The sequence below is a fragment of the Alexandromys fortis genome, unplaced genomic scaffold (assembly GCF_014885135.2).
Source record: "Alexandromys fortis isolate MF-2015 unplaced genomic scaffold, M_Fortis_MF-2015_v1.1 scaffold_289, whole genome shotgun sequence".
NCBI lineage: Eukaryota > Metazoa > Chordata > Mammalia > Rodentia > Cricetidae > Alexandromys > Alexandromys fortis.
Window position 1 is genome coordinate 184,569 of NW_026068168.1, and position 16,636 is coordinate 201,204.

The 16,636-nt window shown below is 42.8% G+C and overlaps 1 protein-coding gene across 16 annotated transcripts in view; it reads right to left on the bottom strand.

Annotated features, from left to right (window-relative positions):
* The window catches only part of Tbl1x (transducin beta like 1 X-linked), a 168,536-nt gene that overhangs the window by 6,370 nt on the left and 145,530 nt on the right, over positions 1–16,636 (bottom strand). For all 16 annotated transcript variants that reach the window (XM_050128290.1, XM_050128291.1, XM_050128292.1 and 13 more), the window contains 12 exons: positions 16,265–16,378; positions 13,869–14,014; positions 10,786–11,050; positions 9,409–9,541; positions 8,921–9,062; positions 8,564–8,627; positions 8,370–8,467; positions 7,361–7,421; positions 6,644–6,765; positions 4,125–4,199; positions 3,567–3,694; positions 1,238–1,403 (listed from right to left, as the gene is read on the bottom strand). In XM_050128290.1, coding sequence (XP_049984247.1) covers positions 1,238–1,403; positions 3,567–3,694; positions 4,125–4,199; positions 6,644–6,765; positions 7,361–7,421; positions 8,370–8,467; positions 8,564–8,627; positions 8,921–9,062; positions 9,409–9,541; positions 10,786–11,050; positions 13,869–14,014; positions 16,265–16,378 — 1,514 coding nt within the window. The remainder of the gene's footprint in view (positions 1–1,237; positions 1,404–3,566; positions 3,695–4,124; positions 4,200–6,643; positions 6,766–7,360; positions 7,422–8,369; positions 8,468–8,563; positions 8,628–8,920; positions 9,063–9,408; positions 9,542–10,785; positions 11,051–13,868; positions 14,015–16,264; positions 16,379–16,636) is intronic.

Consider the following 16,636-nt stretch of genomic DNA (forward strand, 5'->3'; position numbering starts at 1 on the left):
GGTATCCCTGGGGGGGGGGGGGATAAGCTATCTCTCAAAGATATTAAGGAGCACCTGCATTTTCATCTTGCTGGCACTTTCAAAGTGAGCTATCACTAGCAAAATCTGTTTTCTCTGTATGAGGATGTTATTCCTGCACACGTTTCTACCTTTTGTTCTGTTTTGCTTCTTGATAATACAGCTCATGCAGGTGACAGGCATCTATGGGCATACCTGGAAACATGCTGCTAACTTTTGGGGTATGTCCTTGAAATGTCTGTGGAATGCTAGAACATGGCTTATTTACTGCTTCCCCTGCCACAAAGGGGCATAAACTTAAAAATTCATATCCTTCTAAATGTCAACCAACCAAAAAGGAATGAAAAGGTGGGGCATTGAATTCTCCTCAAGTCTAACAAATTGGCTCTTTCTTCTCAGTAACTTACCCTAACTACTTTTCAATTGGGATGACCAAGGGTTTAGACATAGCACAGGGAAGAACGATTGCCAGCCACCTCCAAGGCTCTACATGTTGGATTCCCAAAAAGAAAACCAAGAACTGCCCAGTGTAATACTTCCACCCATTCTACCCCACTAGTTTTCATCCACTTCTGCTCAATAATCAGAATTCTCTCATCTCTGTCAGGCCAGAGATATCCAGTTGCTATACTGATTCCAACTCCTTCCTTTTTCAGTTCCTGCTGAAATGACAATCTAGTATTCAAAGATCCTGTATTAAACAAGTAATACTTTCAAATGTTAAAACTCCAAACCTCATATTCCTTTATCTCTGAGTTGTTCCACAGTGGACAGGAAGAAGATAAAGTTGGTTGTCCTGCAGTGTCTCCCTGGGAAGGTTTTATAAAGGCCACCTACAGGGGCTTCCCACAAACAGCAGCATTTCTAAGGTGACAAAACTAGGTCATGCTTTTTCTCTAACACGAAGTAGGTCCCTGCCAGGATAAGACAGCTGAAGACAGCGGTTACTCCAAGAGAGAATGCTCCTGAGGTGACAAGCTAAATGTTCTGGCTGGAAGTCAGATGGAAAGAGTCCAAAGGACTCCAGGCTTGTACGTAGGGAAAACCCTACATCATTGGGGAACACAAAGAAGACTACACAGAATCTGTGATCTCCATGGGAAGGCTCGCTCTACTCACTCCTGAATAACTTCATTCCCCCAGCCCTCTTGCCAGCCCAGGAACTGAAAATATATATACCTTTCAGGAAGGATTTGGCCACAGGAAGTCAAGACATTACCTGCGTATTCCAGATATGGACACACTTGTCAAAGGATCCACTGGCCAAATATTTCCCATCAGGGCTGAACGCCACACTGTAGACGGGCTCCTGATGCTTGGTCAGTGTGTGGATGCAAACGCCTCGCTCCACATCCCACAGTCGAACCGTAGAATCAAATGAAGCACTAGGAAGACGGCAGGGAACACAACCACAGAAATGGGTTGGCTTTCAAGATCTTTATGATGTATCTCATGCGAACTGCCTATTAGCAATATTTGAAACATACTTGAATTTGCTTCAAGAGAACATTCTAGTGAGCCTTTTCTCTCCAGAGAAAAGTGAAGCTGCCGCCAAACAGAACCCAGGACATTGTCCAAGCCTATAGATAGGTACTTTCCCACTTAGCCACTGTGTTCATTTCTTTCTCTAGTTCCCTCACCTCTGAACACAAAATGTTTTTGTGTACTACTCAACTAACCTTTCTAAAACACCATCAGTGCTTATAATATACCTGCTTGAACAACTACAAATCCAGCCAGATAGGACTAGAAAAAAAATTTAAAAGCTGAGTAAAGATACACTTACACATAAGAAAATCTAAACCCACATGTGCATATACAACCACAGTGGCAAGGGCTACAGAGTTTAATTATTTTCAGATTTATAAAACACTACATATCACATAGCTGTTACCACCTGGCTTTCTGTATCTCCAATGGTCTCACAAGGTTCAGTGTGTCCTTTTGTTCTTTTAACAGGATAATATATTTGTTCCTGATATGTATTATGTGATAGAAAGAAGCATCTCCCTAGTCATTAAAAATGACCGCTACATGTAGTATTACATCACTGATATGCAAGTGGGTTTTTGGATAATTATTGAAAAAGGAGAATTAAGACCTTGGGGATCTTCTAGTTCAGTCACTCAGTCTTTGTAATATTTGTGTGTGTGTGGCTTAAGTTTCTTTTGGGCTGAGTTTTTGGTGATGATGTGTATTCCAATCAAGTGATCTACCACTGAGGTATAGCCAAGTGTCACCATCTATTCTTGGAGACAGTCTTTGGTTGAACACTTACTACAAAGCTGTTCTCACTGCCAGGAAAGACTGCTCACTCGACTACTACCTTATAGAAGAACTACCTATTGTCACTTCCTCCTCAAGCCTCTGGAACAACACAGACCAAGCTTCCCATTGCTCCTTAGAAACCAAACTTTCCTTTGGGGGTCTGGTCTTGTCCAGACTAAGTATATGAATTCAAACCCCTAAGATCCATTATCATGGTTTCCAGATCATTCTAAAAGTCCTGGATTCTAGCTCATAATGGCCTTAGTTCATCTGTCTAAATGCTCTCACTACCAAGAGGAGGGATGGGGTGTATTCCGTGGTACACTACTTACCCAGCATGCACAAGGCAAGAGCTTCCATCCCTGCACCAAAAGCCCAAGAATGGATTGTTATGTTTCCTGGACTCTAACATGCATCAGGATACAACAGTTCTGCTGTCTAAAGTCCAAAGTGACTTGGTTTGGATGAGGTACCTCTGGCCCCTTGCTTCTAGGCCTTGGCTATTCAGCAGTTCCAATATTAAGAGATCTGGGTCACCTTTGGCTAAAGCAGGGAATCACTTATATCTAGTCAAAATCCCAGTACCACAGCCCTGAATGGAGCTTCAAAAGAACAAACTTGAGCTCCAAGCTAAACTCTTATTTTCCTTTCTTTGCCTTAAAAACTTTCACTCTAGTAAGCCAGCCCTCCATACCTGCACATTCATAATTTTATAACTATGGATAAAAAAACATTCAGGGGGAAGGGAAAAATGCATTATTGTGAAGGTCTGTAACTTTAGTGTCTCAGAGGAAGTGGTACACAGCAAGTTCCAGGTACTCAGGGCTACATAATGAGACTCCATCTCAAACAAACCAAGCCAAACCCATAAAAAACTGTATTAGACATGTGCAGACCCTTTTGTTGGTCACTGTTAGCTAAACTACACAGTCTACTCCTACAGCATTATCATTGTATGGGTAATAGAGGCCATTTAGAGATATTTAAAGTACAGGGAATACATTTAGAGGCTATAGGCAAAGGGAAGTAAGCATCTATGGATTTTGGTACCCATAAAGGGGGGGGGTCCCCAGAACCACCTCCATGGATACTGAGGGAGGTTATACTTCCATGTCCTTGGCCCCCTTCACAGTGAATTCCCATGTTGTTCAGTGTGGAAGGGATTCAACCCTGCTATTTCTAAGTGTGAGTGAGTCTTCCCAGCTGAGTTACTCACTAAGCAACAGAGAGTGAAGATGTGCTCAGGAAGCAGACAGAGCTGTGAAGTTACCCTGCTTTACCTTGCTAACATGATGTTAGAGTTCGGGTTGCTGGTGCCTGGTCCTGTGGGACTCCACTTGATGGTATATATCTCTTTGCTGTGAGCTTGGAGGTCATGGACACATATATCCTGCTTCATACTCCAGATCTGGAAGAGGCATTAGTAACAGTGTGAGCTAATACTGTGTCCCTAATTGTGAATGTCTCAGTACCATTCATTCTAGTGCACCTAAGGTATCACTTAGGCAACAGGTCTGGGACATATTCACAAGCCAGCAAGCAGTCATCCAGGCACATTAGCAGGTGGCTGTAAGGATGTGCCAAAGCACACATTTAAGCTAAATCTACAAGGATGCTGGTGGACAGGCCATAGGAAGGATAGATCTCTCACTAGGAACCATGCCCCAGATGTCAAAAACTCCATGGAAGAACAAGACATTTAGTTTAGAAACCAGGAAAATCAAGGAGAAAAGACAATGTCAAAGTAATGGTCCAGGTGATGAAGGTGTAAAGGGCTGTGTGCCATACAAAGGTTTGCATAGGATTAACCACCTCATCCCTTTAGAAACCAACATTACCTTTAATGTCATGTCATCAGAGCAGGAGGCTAGCAACATTCCAGAAGGATCCCATTTGATAGCATTGACCTCATTCTGCAAGAGAGCACAGCATTTCACAAAGAAATTAGAGCCTTTATGTAGAAAGGCTGGCATCCACCAGGGGCAGCAGCATGCTGCCAGCGCTGCAGTGCAGAGGGACTTTCAGGAGTTCACAGAATATCAAAGACCACAACACAAGATCACACCCACATGATTATTCTTCCCTCAGTTTGCTTTTCATTCATGAAAAAATATTGATATATATTACAAAAGAAGAGCCATACTCATAGTCATATTTCTTTAGGGGAAATTTCCTTATTAAGAAAGCCAAATGAAGAATTTGCATACAACAAGCACAGCTAACTAAATCATTTATTGCTTCTTGAGACAGAGTCTCATGATGCAGTATAGGCTAGCCAGGAGCTCCTTATGTATCCCATGATGGTCTGGAACTATTTTGTCATCCTTCTGAGTATTAATTAGAACTACAGGTATATACCATCAAGCAGAGCTAAAGCTAGTTTGTTTGATTCATTCATTCATTACTTGGCTTTTTTGAGACAGGGCTTCTCCATGTAGCCCTAGCTGTACTGAAACTCACTCTGTAGACCAGGCTAGCCTTGAACTCAAGAGATCCGCCTACCTCTGTCTCCTGAGTACTGGGATTAAAGGTGTGCAGCACTACCACCACTGGGTTAAAACTGTTTTGTGTTTAAAAGTGAACTTTGATCATCACTTTCTGTGCTTTTAATATAACAGCTCCTCTTCTTCATTCTGTTGAAAGACCTGTAACTTGTTGGATAGAAGGTAAAGGTAGACAAAGGTTTCGGTGCCATCAAAATGCACAAAGATACATACAAGCAATTCCTACGTACAGGGAAACTAGACCCAGTCAAGAAAAGGCACTGAGAAATAAAATCCATTGTCTTGTGGATTTGTGTTGTGTAGCCATTTTTCCTCTGAGGTTAAAAACTTCCACTTCGAAGGGAAACTTCTTAAGACCGGATGTTTTCAGGGAGTTGTAAGTAAGATGAAATACTACAGGGAAGCTCATTAAGACAGGAAATGAACAACTCAAAAAACCTCCAGGAAATCCCTAAAACTACCCAGATTCACCAACCCATCAACTCCAATCACAAGAATGTATACATGCAAAAAAAAAAAAAAAAAAAAAAAAAAACCTGCTGAGTCACTCATACAAACATAGGTCCTTGGAAGCAGCAGAGGTCAGCTGAACTGCCTAGAAGAAACAAAGACAGGCTACACAGAAAGGGAGGGTCTATGGTTGTTACACTGAGCTCCAGGTTTTCAGCTTTCCACAGGTTATCACCCATACTGAAGTGATCTTTGATGGTGCAGCTGTTTGAGACATTTCTACTTCTGTAAGTAACCCCACTAAAACCCACTGGTTCATCAAGCTGGATTTTGGGACCATACAACAAGGAAACTGTCAGGTTTTCTTTGTTTCTGAGTACCAGAAACCCCAAGACTAGAGGAGAAAGGCTTCTGGTACAGAAAGAAGAAGGGGATGTGGTTATATAAAGGGCCACCTGCAGCTCCACCATACAGACAGGGACAGCATACAGAGCAAGGGGCACAGGGAAAGATAGTGGAATTTATTGTCTGGGGGGGGTCTCTTTAGAGGGGTTTTGGGAACACTACTGCCATTAACTGCCCCCTCTTCCGAGCCAGCTGTCTTGTCCTAACAAACAGCTTCACACACCAGACTGTTTTCTAAATAATTTCATACTTCAAAATGTTGTGGTTGATCCCCTTTGTAAGAACACCAAGTTTTGAAGGGTGTGAAATTGGAAGAAGCTGGGGAGAGGAAGGGTGTGGGTCAGAGCAGCGTAGAAGGCTAATGTGACAATGTGTATGTCTCCAACTAACTGTAGCTGTAGAGAAAACTCACAGGCAGATCTCTACATGACCTGTCTGTCTCTAGCTGATCCATCTGCAATTCCCCATGGGAACTCCCCATGCTTCTTCCTTCCTGGGAGTAGAGCTTTCTTTCTTGCTGTCCTTTTCCATCTCAAGTCAAACTTCTAGAACCTGCACACAGTCTTGGGAAGTAACAGTTTCAGGACCCAAATAGGGAGAGCACTAGGAGTGCTCACAGCACTCAGCATCAGTGAGAATCATTTATGGAACCAGGCGGAAGGGTATGAGAGAAGTAAATTCTAAGCAGGGAAACAGAAATCAGACATAAAACGGGTACCCCTATTAAAAGCTGGGAAACAGACTGGAGTCAGAAGAGAAACAGCTTCAGGATAAAACAGAGGCTAGCAGAACGCCACTCTGAGGTATTCCCAGGACCACTGACACTTCAGCTGGGTTAATTCCATCACTCAGGGCAGGCACTGTGGCTCTAAGCAGCAAAGCATGGTAGATCAAGTGGTCTCCCCTGTGCAGTTAACTTTTAATGCACTCACTGAAAAGATGGCTTCTACATCACACTTTTACAACTCCCAACTCTGAGAATCAGAACTGCTACTTACAGTATGTCCTTGGAAGGTTTTGACTGGGCGGTCACAGCTAAGCCTGCACACATGAATGCACATGTCTGTGCTGCATGAGGCAAAGGTAGTGTTGTTTTGCCAGTCCACATCCAAGGCAGGTGCTACAGGGCAAGAGAGGACATTCACCTTATTAACTGAATACAGAGTTTGGCAATGCAGACAAAAGCATCACCCAGGGGTCTTGTCTAGTGATCAGGAATGCCAGTTCCAGTGTGAATTTGCTCTACTGAAATAAACCATGAAAACCATCTTTCATAGACCTTAAAGACACTCTCCTTCCAATTTACAAGCATTAAGATGCCTCTGCAGAGACCCCACCTTTTTATGAAAGAGAAAAACAAAACAAAAAAAAAAAACAAAAAACACAGGGACAGGCCCAGTTACGTGTAAAAGGGAGGTAGCAGTTATTTTTTGGCCAGAACACCAATTTTGTTATTGCCAATACTTTGTTTCACATTAGTCCCAAGGTTCTTGACATGTTTCTGCTCTTATACAATACTATTCAAGCTTAAATAAAAAAAAGGAGGAGGAGGAGGAGGAGGAGGAAGAAGAGGAAGAAGAGGAAGAGGAGGAAGAGGAGGAAGAGGAGGAAGAGGAGGAAGAGGAGGAAGAGGAAGAAGAGGAAGAAGAGGAAGAAGAGGAAGAAGAAGAAGAAACTTTTGGGATTGCCTCTGTAGAGCCCAACAACAAACCTACCTGAATGAAAAGGAAACTGTTGTTTGGCTTCTCCTGTGTGGGCATCCCAAATTATCGTTGTCTGTGCTCCGCAAAGAGAGGGAAAAGTCAGTTACTATTCTTCTCAAAGAATTATCTAGAATGTCTTGTAACAGAAAACACAACCAGCCCCCTTTCCTTCTAAGAAATTAATTTAACAACATATTTTATTTTATCCCTGTGTATAGCCAAACTGGTATCATTTATACATGCAAGAATGTAAAATATTTATACACTTGTCATTTCTGTATTTCTGACCTAAGTCTATGATGTACACTGTGCGTTTCACACTCAATAATGTGAATGTCACATTAATGAAAGTAACTAGTACACAGTAGCCTTCACCAATATGTGGGAAATCTACCAAAACTGATGGGAATTTCCCCTCAGCTTTCAAACCTAGAAAACCATTAAGTAACAGTTCAGAAGGCACACCTGCATATCCTTTGGACATTGTTCCAAAGGAGTGCCACAAGAATGAACATCTTCAACAATACCCCATCACTCTATAAACTGGGGGAACAGGGGAACCGCCATAAATTCAAAGTATGGACTGAGAAATCAAACTCTAAGTCAGACTCATGAGTTTCTATGAAGTATGATCCTGTATTGGGTCTCAGAGAATTCTGCCATCTGTAATGGGAAGCAGTGGTTTATCAGGTGAGGAAAGGTTTAGCCAAGGGAAGGAAAAAGAGTCTGTGATTACGAACTGTTTAGTGGATGAAAGTCAACACAGAAACTGCTTCCTGGATTAATAAACTCCATTTTACTGCCACCTAGATTAATACAACATTTGGAGATTTTTTTTCTTCTTTTTATCACTGGGCTGAGAGCACATTCTGAATGAAAGTAAATGTATTATGAGGTGATGTTTTGTTCAAAGTCAGCAGTAAGATCAAACCAGAAATCTGAACCTAAATGAGTTAACAGGCTAAAAATAAATCCAGATCCATAGCTAAAAGGGGTGCATTAAAAGTTGATACTCACTCACCTTATCTACACCAGCACTCAAAATATAATTCCCCTTTTTGTTCCACTTCAAGGCAAAGATGGGGCCTTTATGCTGACCTAAGGTGCTGGCTAGGTTACCTGAGATGGGAAAACACAGAGATGATGACTTCACAGTCACCAACTGTTCACTCATAAAGTCCATCTTACTTAACACAAGAGGGATGAGGAACTTACCATCTTCTGTCCATATTCTTGCAAAACCATCATAGGAACCTGTTGCCAACAGTGTTCCATCGCTCTGGGGGACAGAAAAAAGACAAAGCACATTAGTATCTGGGTACTTTCCTGGGCCTCCTTTCCACATGGAGCTGTGTGAAAAAGTCTCACAGGCAATACATGCACACGATGATGGGAAGAATTTCCCATCCCCAGACTGCTATCTGCCCAGTAGGACCTGATCATGAGCCCCTGATACCAGCAACCCAGGGTGGGAGCTGAGACAGAATTGTCTGCTTCTTTCTGTTTGCATATGCTTCATCAGGAGGGTAGCTGTGTAATCATCTAAATACATGAACTGCAGAAGCTGCTTACGTTCCAGTCCAGTGAAGTGACATCCTTATTACTGGGAACGTCGTGTCCACCTTCACGTATACAGTGCCTTAGCACGAGCTGTGTGGAGCCCCCGTTGCTATTCTCATTCAGGTTCCATATCCTTGCAGTGGAGTCTCCAGATCTGCAAAACCAACATGAAGTATTAAGTTCTGGTTCAAATGGGACTAATGTGTGCAAGGTCTCACATCATTAGCATGTGCTCTGTCTTCTCCACCCCTCTTGCTCAATTTCCATCCTCATTCCCCTCTTCTGCTTACTGACTTGAGATGTGTCTGCCTTGCTCCCCACCCCACAGAGAAACAGCTGAACCACTGGCTTCACCATAGTAGAAGGTGCACAAAACAGCCTGTTCCTCAGTCTGTACACATTAGGAAGATACGACAAACGTGTGCTTTCCTCAAGAAACTGTGCCAGAAAGCCCTCTCACATCCTCCAGACCAAGGTGCATTCCTGTTCCAAATTCTTACCCAGAAGCAAGTAGGTCACTAACAGGATTCCAGGCACAAATGAACACCTCAGACTCATGGCCTCGAAGGACCGTCGCTTTGCTTGATGGAATTTCAACCTCCCCATCTATTTCCATTGGTTTTGAATGATTATCTGTCAAGCAAACATGAAAACATACATGGCTCACCAACCCACTAAAAATTTGCATCCTTAGACACTACTGTTTTAAAACTACTTTGTTTTTATGTACCAAAATCACAATACATCGAATGACTGCAAAAGTGGACATTTCTGTAGTTTGGTCTACAGTCTGTGTTTCTGTTTAGAGAGTGATATGTTGTGTATTTGTTCCCAAAGTGTTCATGTGCTGAAAACTTGGTGTCCACATGTAAATACAACAGCAGGTGGTGTCTAGTGGAAAGTCACTAGTAGCCATTTCTAGGATGCTCTGACTTCTTTGTCGCCCATGATGCTCTTCTACCTTGTGTTTCTGCCTCCACGTTCACCATGGTCACGGCCATGTGTAGGCATTGCCTGTGAGCTGACCTGAGTCTTTTCTCCTTCTAAACGAGTTGCCTCAGATATGTCATTACAGGAACACAAAGCAAACTCGCACTGATACTCTCAAGAGAATCATGCAAGAAGGCCAATGATTTGGCTCCACCAGAGTACTAGTCCTGGAGGACTGATGGGCCTGAGTGCACTGCTCCAAACCCTTGTTGAAGAAAGAGAACCACTCCTGAATGTTGTCCCTCTGAACATAGCCCGCCACTGTAGCAGCAGAAAGGAGAAGCTACCTTGCAGTAGTAACACAAAAAGCAGACCGTGAATCTTGTGGTCTGCACCCCAGGTGCACCAAGCCCAAGGAACGGTGTGCAAATCAGAAACCTCAGTAGGTGGCAGCGGGGGTATGCCTTCAGGAAGCACCATGAACAGCCACCAGAGCTGTGGGTGCACACAGAACATACCTTCTCTGTTGTGAGTTGCCAGTATGCATTAAGACATGTGTTCACCCCTGCTCTGTCCAGGTGCAGGGCTGATGTAGACATCACCCTACCTGTTCTGACAGCACAATTTATCCCTTAGCATGGGACACCAGTGGGAAGCTGGGATTGAAGGTTAGTACAACTGTCACACTTTTATGTTGGGTGACTAAAAGAAGCTCCCCCTTATAATGTGGATACTCACAGAGGAGCAATACTTTCTAAAACCAAGGGATATGAATGAAGTTGTAGAAGATGGAGATCTTGTGGACAGATCAGAAGCAAAGATGAGAAAGCAATTTAACAGACTGGCAGTGGTCAGCACTTTAAAGTTTCCTTTAGCTATATACAGATTCACGAGGAAAAACAAAAACACAACCATGTCTCTTGAAGGTCAGATAACTCTCCACTTACTCATTGCATGGGCTCCATTCTCTTCCCCATTCACGGTGGCTTCTCCATTCTTTGGTGGGTTCTGCTGGGCAGCAGCTGCTGGTGTTGTGGCTGCTGTGGTTGTAGCTGTGGCTGCGGCAGCCGCCGCCGCTGCAGCCGCTGCACTGGCTTGCTGCTGAGCGAGCTTCTCCCGAAAAGCTTGCTGTCTTGTCTGTACCACATCAGGCATCACAGCATCAATCAACGATAGGGACTCAATGGGACGCCCATCAAATACCGTGCCATCCTAGGAAAGCAAGACAAGGGTTACCCATCAGCTAACATGGACCAGAGAAGTTGGCGTGAGCTAGGAATAGGTGCAAATAATTTTTGTGGTGGGACAGGGTTCGAGAGCAAAGAGGAACAGGGAAGTGGATGAGGAGGACTGTTCATAGACAGTTAGCAGTGAAGATCATCCTTAGTGGAGATTTGATAAGATGTCAAGCCAAATTTTGGCATTAAGGACATCTGAACAGTATTCCTTTTATCCTATGATAAAACCTACTACCATCAATGACTATTTAACCAGTAGGGTAGGATTGCCTACTTATAGGATATGTCTCAGTGTAGGTGAGCCATTTTCAGTCATTGCAACAGTGGGAGCATGGGTTTATCTTGCCACCTAGTGGGCAGAGCATGGCATGCTGCTCACCATCCTAAGGTGCACTGTAAATCCTTCCTCTGAGCACTACTGCCACAGAACCCTGACTGGATGCTCCCACCAGAGTAAGCATCTCTACAATGGCCACCATTAACAATGAAGGAGCAATGAGCCCAATATGAAGACAACTAACTGTACTACTCACAATAGGCTTCCTAGTCCATCTGATTTAATAAGTACTGGATGTGCTCGACAATGACTCTCTGGTCTCTGCATAGAGATGAAAAAGCACCACGATACACCAGAAAACAGATTCACTTGATCCTAATGCATACGTTTTACTGTACTTTGTGTAGTTCCTACCATCACACAAACATTTCCACACATCCTTAAAAACACAGAAGTTCCTCCCTCAGGTAACATTGCAGGTATTTGAATCAGGAATCTCCATATAACTCCAGGCTGTCTGCTGGATGAGAAACCATGTTCCCATATGCTCTGAACTTCAATTATCCCAGAAACGGAGAGGCACAAGTTTTGGTTGAATACCATCTAAACAACACATCGCCCCTGGTGGGTTTTTCGGTTTGTTTTTGTTTTTAAATTATAATACAATGTGAAAAATAAGGAAAATAATACAACATGGTATAATATCACCCATCAGTCTCTTAGCCCTGGATTCTGGCCATTAAGTGGCCCAGGCTGATCAGTCTTGATCCTTCCATATTACTTTCCTCTTTCATTGAGAGCCTCAGCAAACAAGTGACTGGGGAGATGTCTCAGTCGGTGAGAGCACTAACTGCTCTTCTAGATGTCCTGGGTTCAGGTCCCAGCACCCACATGGTAGCTCACAAGTATCTGTAATGTCCATTTCAGGCAACCCCATGTCCCTTCTGGCTGTTGCAGACACCAGAAACCCACTGTGGTATACAGACATGGATATAGGCAAAACACACATATACATAAAACACAAATTAACTGATGAATTTAAAAAAAGAGGTCATTGTCAAGACTGCCACATTTAAAACATATTCTTGGGGTTCTTTTTTTTTAATGCCTGGAAATGTGACGAAGATTATCTATCCACAGATAAACAGAAACCTCTTGGAAGATGAGAGAAATAGAAATCAGACATTACTTTTGTGTTCTGAAGGACAATTTTTAAAGTTAAAAGAGAATACAGAAAGAAAGCCTGGGCAAGATATTTCTAAGGGTGGACTAAAGGTGGAGAGAAGGAGATAGGTGGTATGTGGTAAAGCAGGTCAATCAAAGTATGTATGAAACAGTAATAAGGAAACTTGCTCTTTTGTAAGTTAAAACAAAGTATGAGCTGAGGTATCCTACGTGCATAGCTAAAGCTACTCCAAGAAGCCAAAGTATTTTTAAAAAGCTGCCAAAGGTGTGCTAACTCTTTGTAGGTTGCTGGTTTGGTAGGCCCTAAAAACCAAAATAATACAGGCTATTTATTGCTACTGCTGTCCATTTCCCACCAGAACTAGTTACTGGTCTTTAAGAAGCAAGACACAAATCAAGCGGGAACTGAGACGGATAGGGTATCTTTCATAGGGCTAGAAGGTACTATGAAAACTTCAGAGAAAGAATTGCTACTCAGCTATGAACCCCACATGCTTTATACCACCAACCTGCCAGGCACGATGTGTCCACTGTTACAACAGTGGCCCGACTGTTATAAGGGTAGTTAACTGTTTTCTGATTGGATTTGAGACCTGCTTCACAAGTCAAAATTCGTATCTGGTACTGTAAACCTGGCCAAAAGCCTGTGGCTGGAGAAGGTACTGTGATGCTTTTGCTAAATGGACATGATGTGCTTATCAAATTCTAAATATTTATGTTTAAGATCATAGATTAGTGCTGCTCTTAGCTTTGCAGTGGGTAATACTCACTATAGAAACTTGCACTGGTAAAAGTGCTGAAAATAAATGATCACTGAATGTGCAGCTCTAAATCAGACATCTATATCACTTACTCCAAGACTCAGTCAGGGAACATCAAAGGATTGTGACAGCGAGAAAATATAAGAACAGGAGAAATGGGTAGAGTGTCAAGAAATATTGCTGGTCAAATTTCCCCTTGGTTATGTCCCCTGTCAGTTTCACACAAAATACAGACTCTTCATGAGTATTCAGTGAGCTCTCTTTGGCCAGTGTACCCTGGAAAATCAGAAAGAGAGCTTGCCTGCCCATGCATATGCGGGGCCCAAGTAGATAAAAGAATGAATTGGTTGTTTTCAGCGGTCAACACCTTGTGATTCTGCAAACCTACACAAGGGGGCACCCAAATCTTGCTGATGGTGCAGTGGCCTGTCTGTAGCCTCCACTTTTTCCCAGGTACCTTAGAATGCATGCCAGACCCATGTAGTAGAACCACACATTCTCCAGAGATCTGCTGGGGGGTGGGGGTGGGGGGTCCTGGAACTCTGTCACATTCTCAGGAATGAACATACCTCATTGATACTGATCTCCGCCTCCACATACTGCAGTCCCTTCTGAAGAATGGAGATGAGGGCAGCCGGCGGCACTAGTGTCCCATTGATGTTGGACTGGCTAATGTGGCTTTCGATCCCAAAAGTGAAGGCGGAGTGGGAAAAACCTGCAGTAAGAGGGAAGCAGAGGTAGGTGAGAGAGAAGTAGGGAGAGGGGTGTGGGCTGGAGATGTGAACATGGAACTGTGTGCACTAAGAGGCTGCAGAATGGAAGCTCAGCTTCTGAATGAGGGTTAGCAGGCAGGGGGAATAGGAAATGCAGGAGAAAGAAAGAATGGTGCTGATGTGTGAGTAAAACTAGCTTTTGATGGCAAAGCTTGGCTATTACATGGGTGTTAGGGAAAGGAACACAGATCCACACCCTTGCAAAGCAAGTACTTTACCTACTGGACCATCTCTTCAGCCCTTAAATGTACTCTGACTTGCATTTTCAACTTAAGATAGGTTTAAGGGAAATTAACTATATAACTGAGAAGGGTACTATAGTTTAGCTGTGATGTGTCTCCAAAGGCCCATATGCTAAATGTTAGAGTGACAACCAGTGGCACAACTGGGTGGTGATGGGGCCTTTAAGAAGTGGGAGAAATCAGGTCATCAGGTGTGACATTTAAAGGGGGCACTAGTGACTCCCCTATCCTTCCCATTTTTTTTTCTCTTTGCTTCCTGGTCATCATGAAGTAAGCTACTTTGCCATGCCATATACTCCCATCACGATGTTCTCCCACAAACAGTCCTAAAAGCACCGGAACCAAAGCAAAAATGGACTAAGGCTTCTGAAGACAGAGAAACTACTTCCCCTTTAATTTGCTTTGCTTGAGGTATAAAAGAAATCTAACTACACATGTAACTCTGGAAGATGGGAACACAATATATCTCAAGAGTGTGACCATTTGAAAATAGGTTCATTGTGGGTATAATTTATTAAACACAAGTGTGCTGAGACCCTAGAGTAGTGGTTCTCAACCTTGCTAATGCTGTGGCCCTTTAATACAGTTCCTCACTGGGTGGTGTTGGCATACTCCTTTAATCCCAGGATTTGGAGGCAGAGGCAGGCAGATATCTGTGAGTTCGAGGCCAGCCTGGTCTACAAGAGCTAGTTCCAGGACAGCTAAGACTGTTACACGGAAAAAACAAAATAAATAAATAAACAAACAAATAGAAATATAGTTCCTAATGCTGTGGTGAATCCCCCAACCATAAAATTATTCCATTGGTATTTCATAACTGTAATTTTGCCATTGTTATGAATCATAATGTAAATATCTGTGTTTTCTGATAGTCTTAGGTAGGCGACCACTGTAAAAGGGCCATTTGGGGTCATGACCCACAGCCTGAGAACCAGTGATCTGAACCAATATGACTTTTTCTTTGCAAAAGGAAATGTGGATACATTGAGACATCAGGACCAAGGTAATGCAGCTTTAAACCAGAGGATGCTAAAGATTGCCAACAGGCCATCAAAGTAAGGAGAGACATGGAACTGACTCCCCACACAGCCCTCAGGAGTCACTTGCCAACAACTTCACCAGAGACTTCTCTTCTCTATTAGAGAAGTGAACATTAGGGGTTACCTATTGGCCCCCAGTGGCTTGTTGCTTAAGCTGCAGGCTAGATATCAGAATGGGTTTCCATTAGTATTGTTTTGTAGGTCTTAAATATCTTAAAGTTGTTAAATTAAAAAATAATTTACTTGAGAACTACAATCTCTCATTACAGAAATCACATTGACCATGACAAAATAGAATTTTGTCCCACATGAGGCTCTCTCTGAGCACATCTGCTGCTACTACCCACATGGCCTATTTTGTCAATAGGAGACTTATATGTCTAGTCTTTTTATTTTGTTTTGTGAGACTGGTTTCTTTGTGCATCAGCCCTGTCCTGCAACACAATATGTAGACCAGGTTGGCCTCAAACTTACAGAGATCCACCTGCTCTCCCTCCAGAGTGCTGCAATTAAAGGCATGTACCACTACCACTTGGCCTAGTCTTCTAACTATATACCATGAAGCAACATTTTGACCATGTCTCACTCATTATGTTGACGGGGCTGGCCTTGAACTCAGAGATCCATCTGTCTTTGTTTCCCAAGGGTGAGGATTAAAGGCACATTTGTCATCAGGCCTGGCTCAACTGCTCTTGATAGTAACTTCAACTTGATTTACCTCTATCATGAGGAGAAAGATCATTCTCCCACATTCCAATCCAGTAATGAAGTGCCCCCCAAACCACTCTTTCATCCCTAATACTCTTACAAAGGGGGTCCTTAGTTATTTTTGATAATCCTATAGCCTGGTTTGCACTGGTGGTTAACCATTCTGCCCAATGAACTTCCTTCAGAAAAAACAAGCTGTTACCTGATTCCTGGAGGTAGCGATATACCAGAAAGTTCACCTCGTCGCTGGTAATGCTCATCTTAGCCTCACCTTGCGGCGATGAGGTCTTCGTTTCTATCAAGTGGGAGCCACCCTCTGTTAGAGAAACACCAGAAATACTGTTTTGAATATACTGTGTGTATTTATCTTCTGAATATATGTATGTGTGTGTTTGTGTGTTGGGGAGTGCTACAGATAGGTCCAGGGCCTTGAGTATGTTAGGCAAATGCTCTACTACTGAACTACACCCCTATGATTTTTAAATAATGTTCATACTTTTGTACACATGATGGAAATTAATGACTGATTCACATTATATTTTGTAATTGTGTGATTATATAAAAATTTCATTGT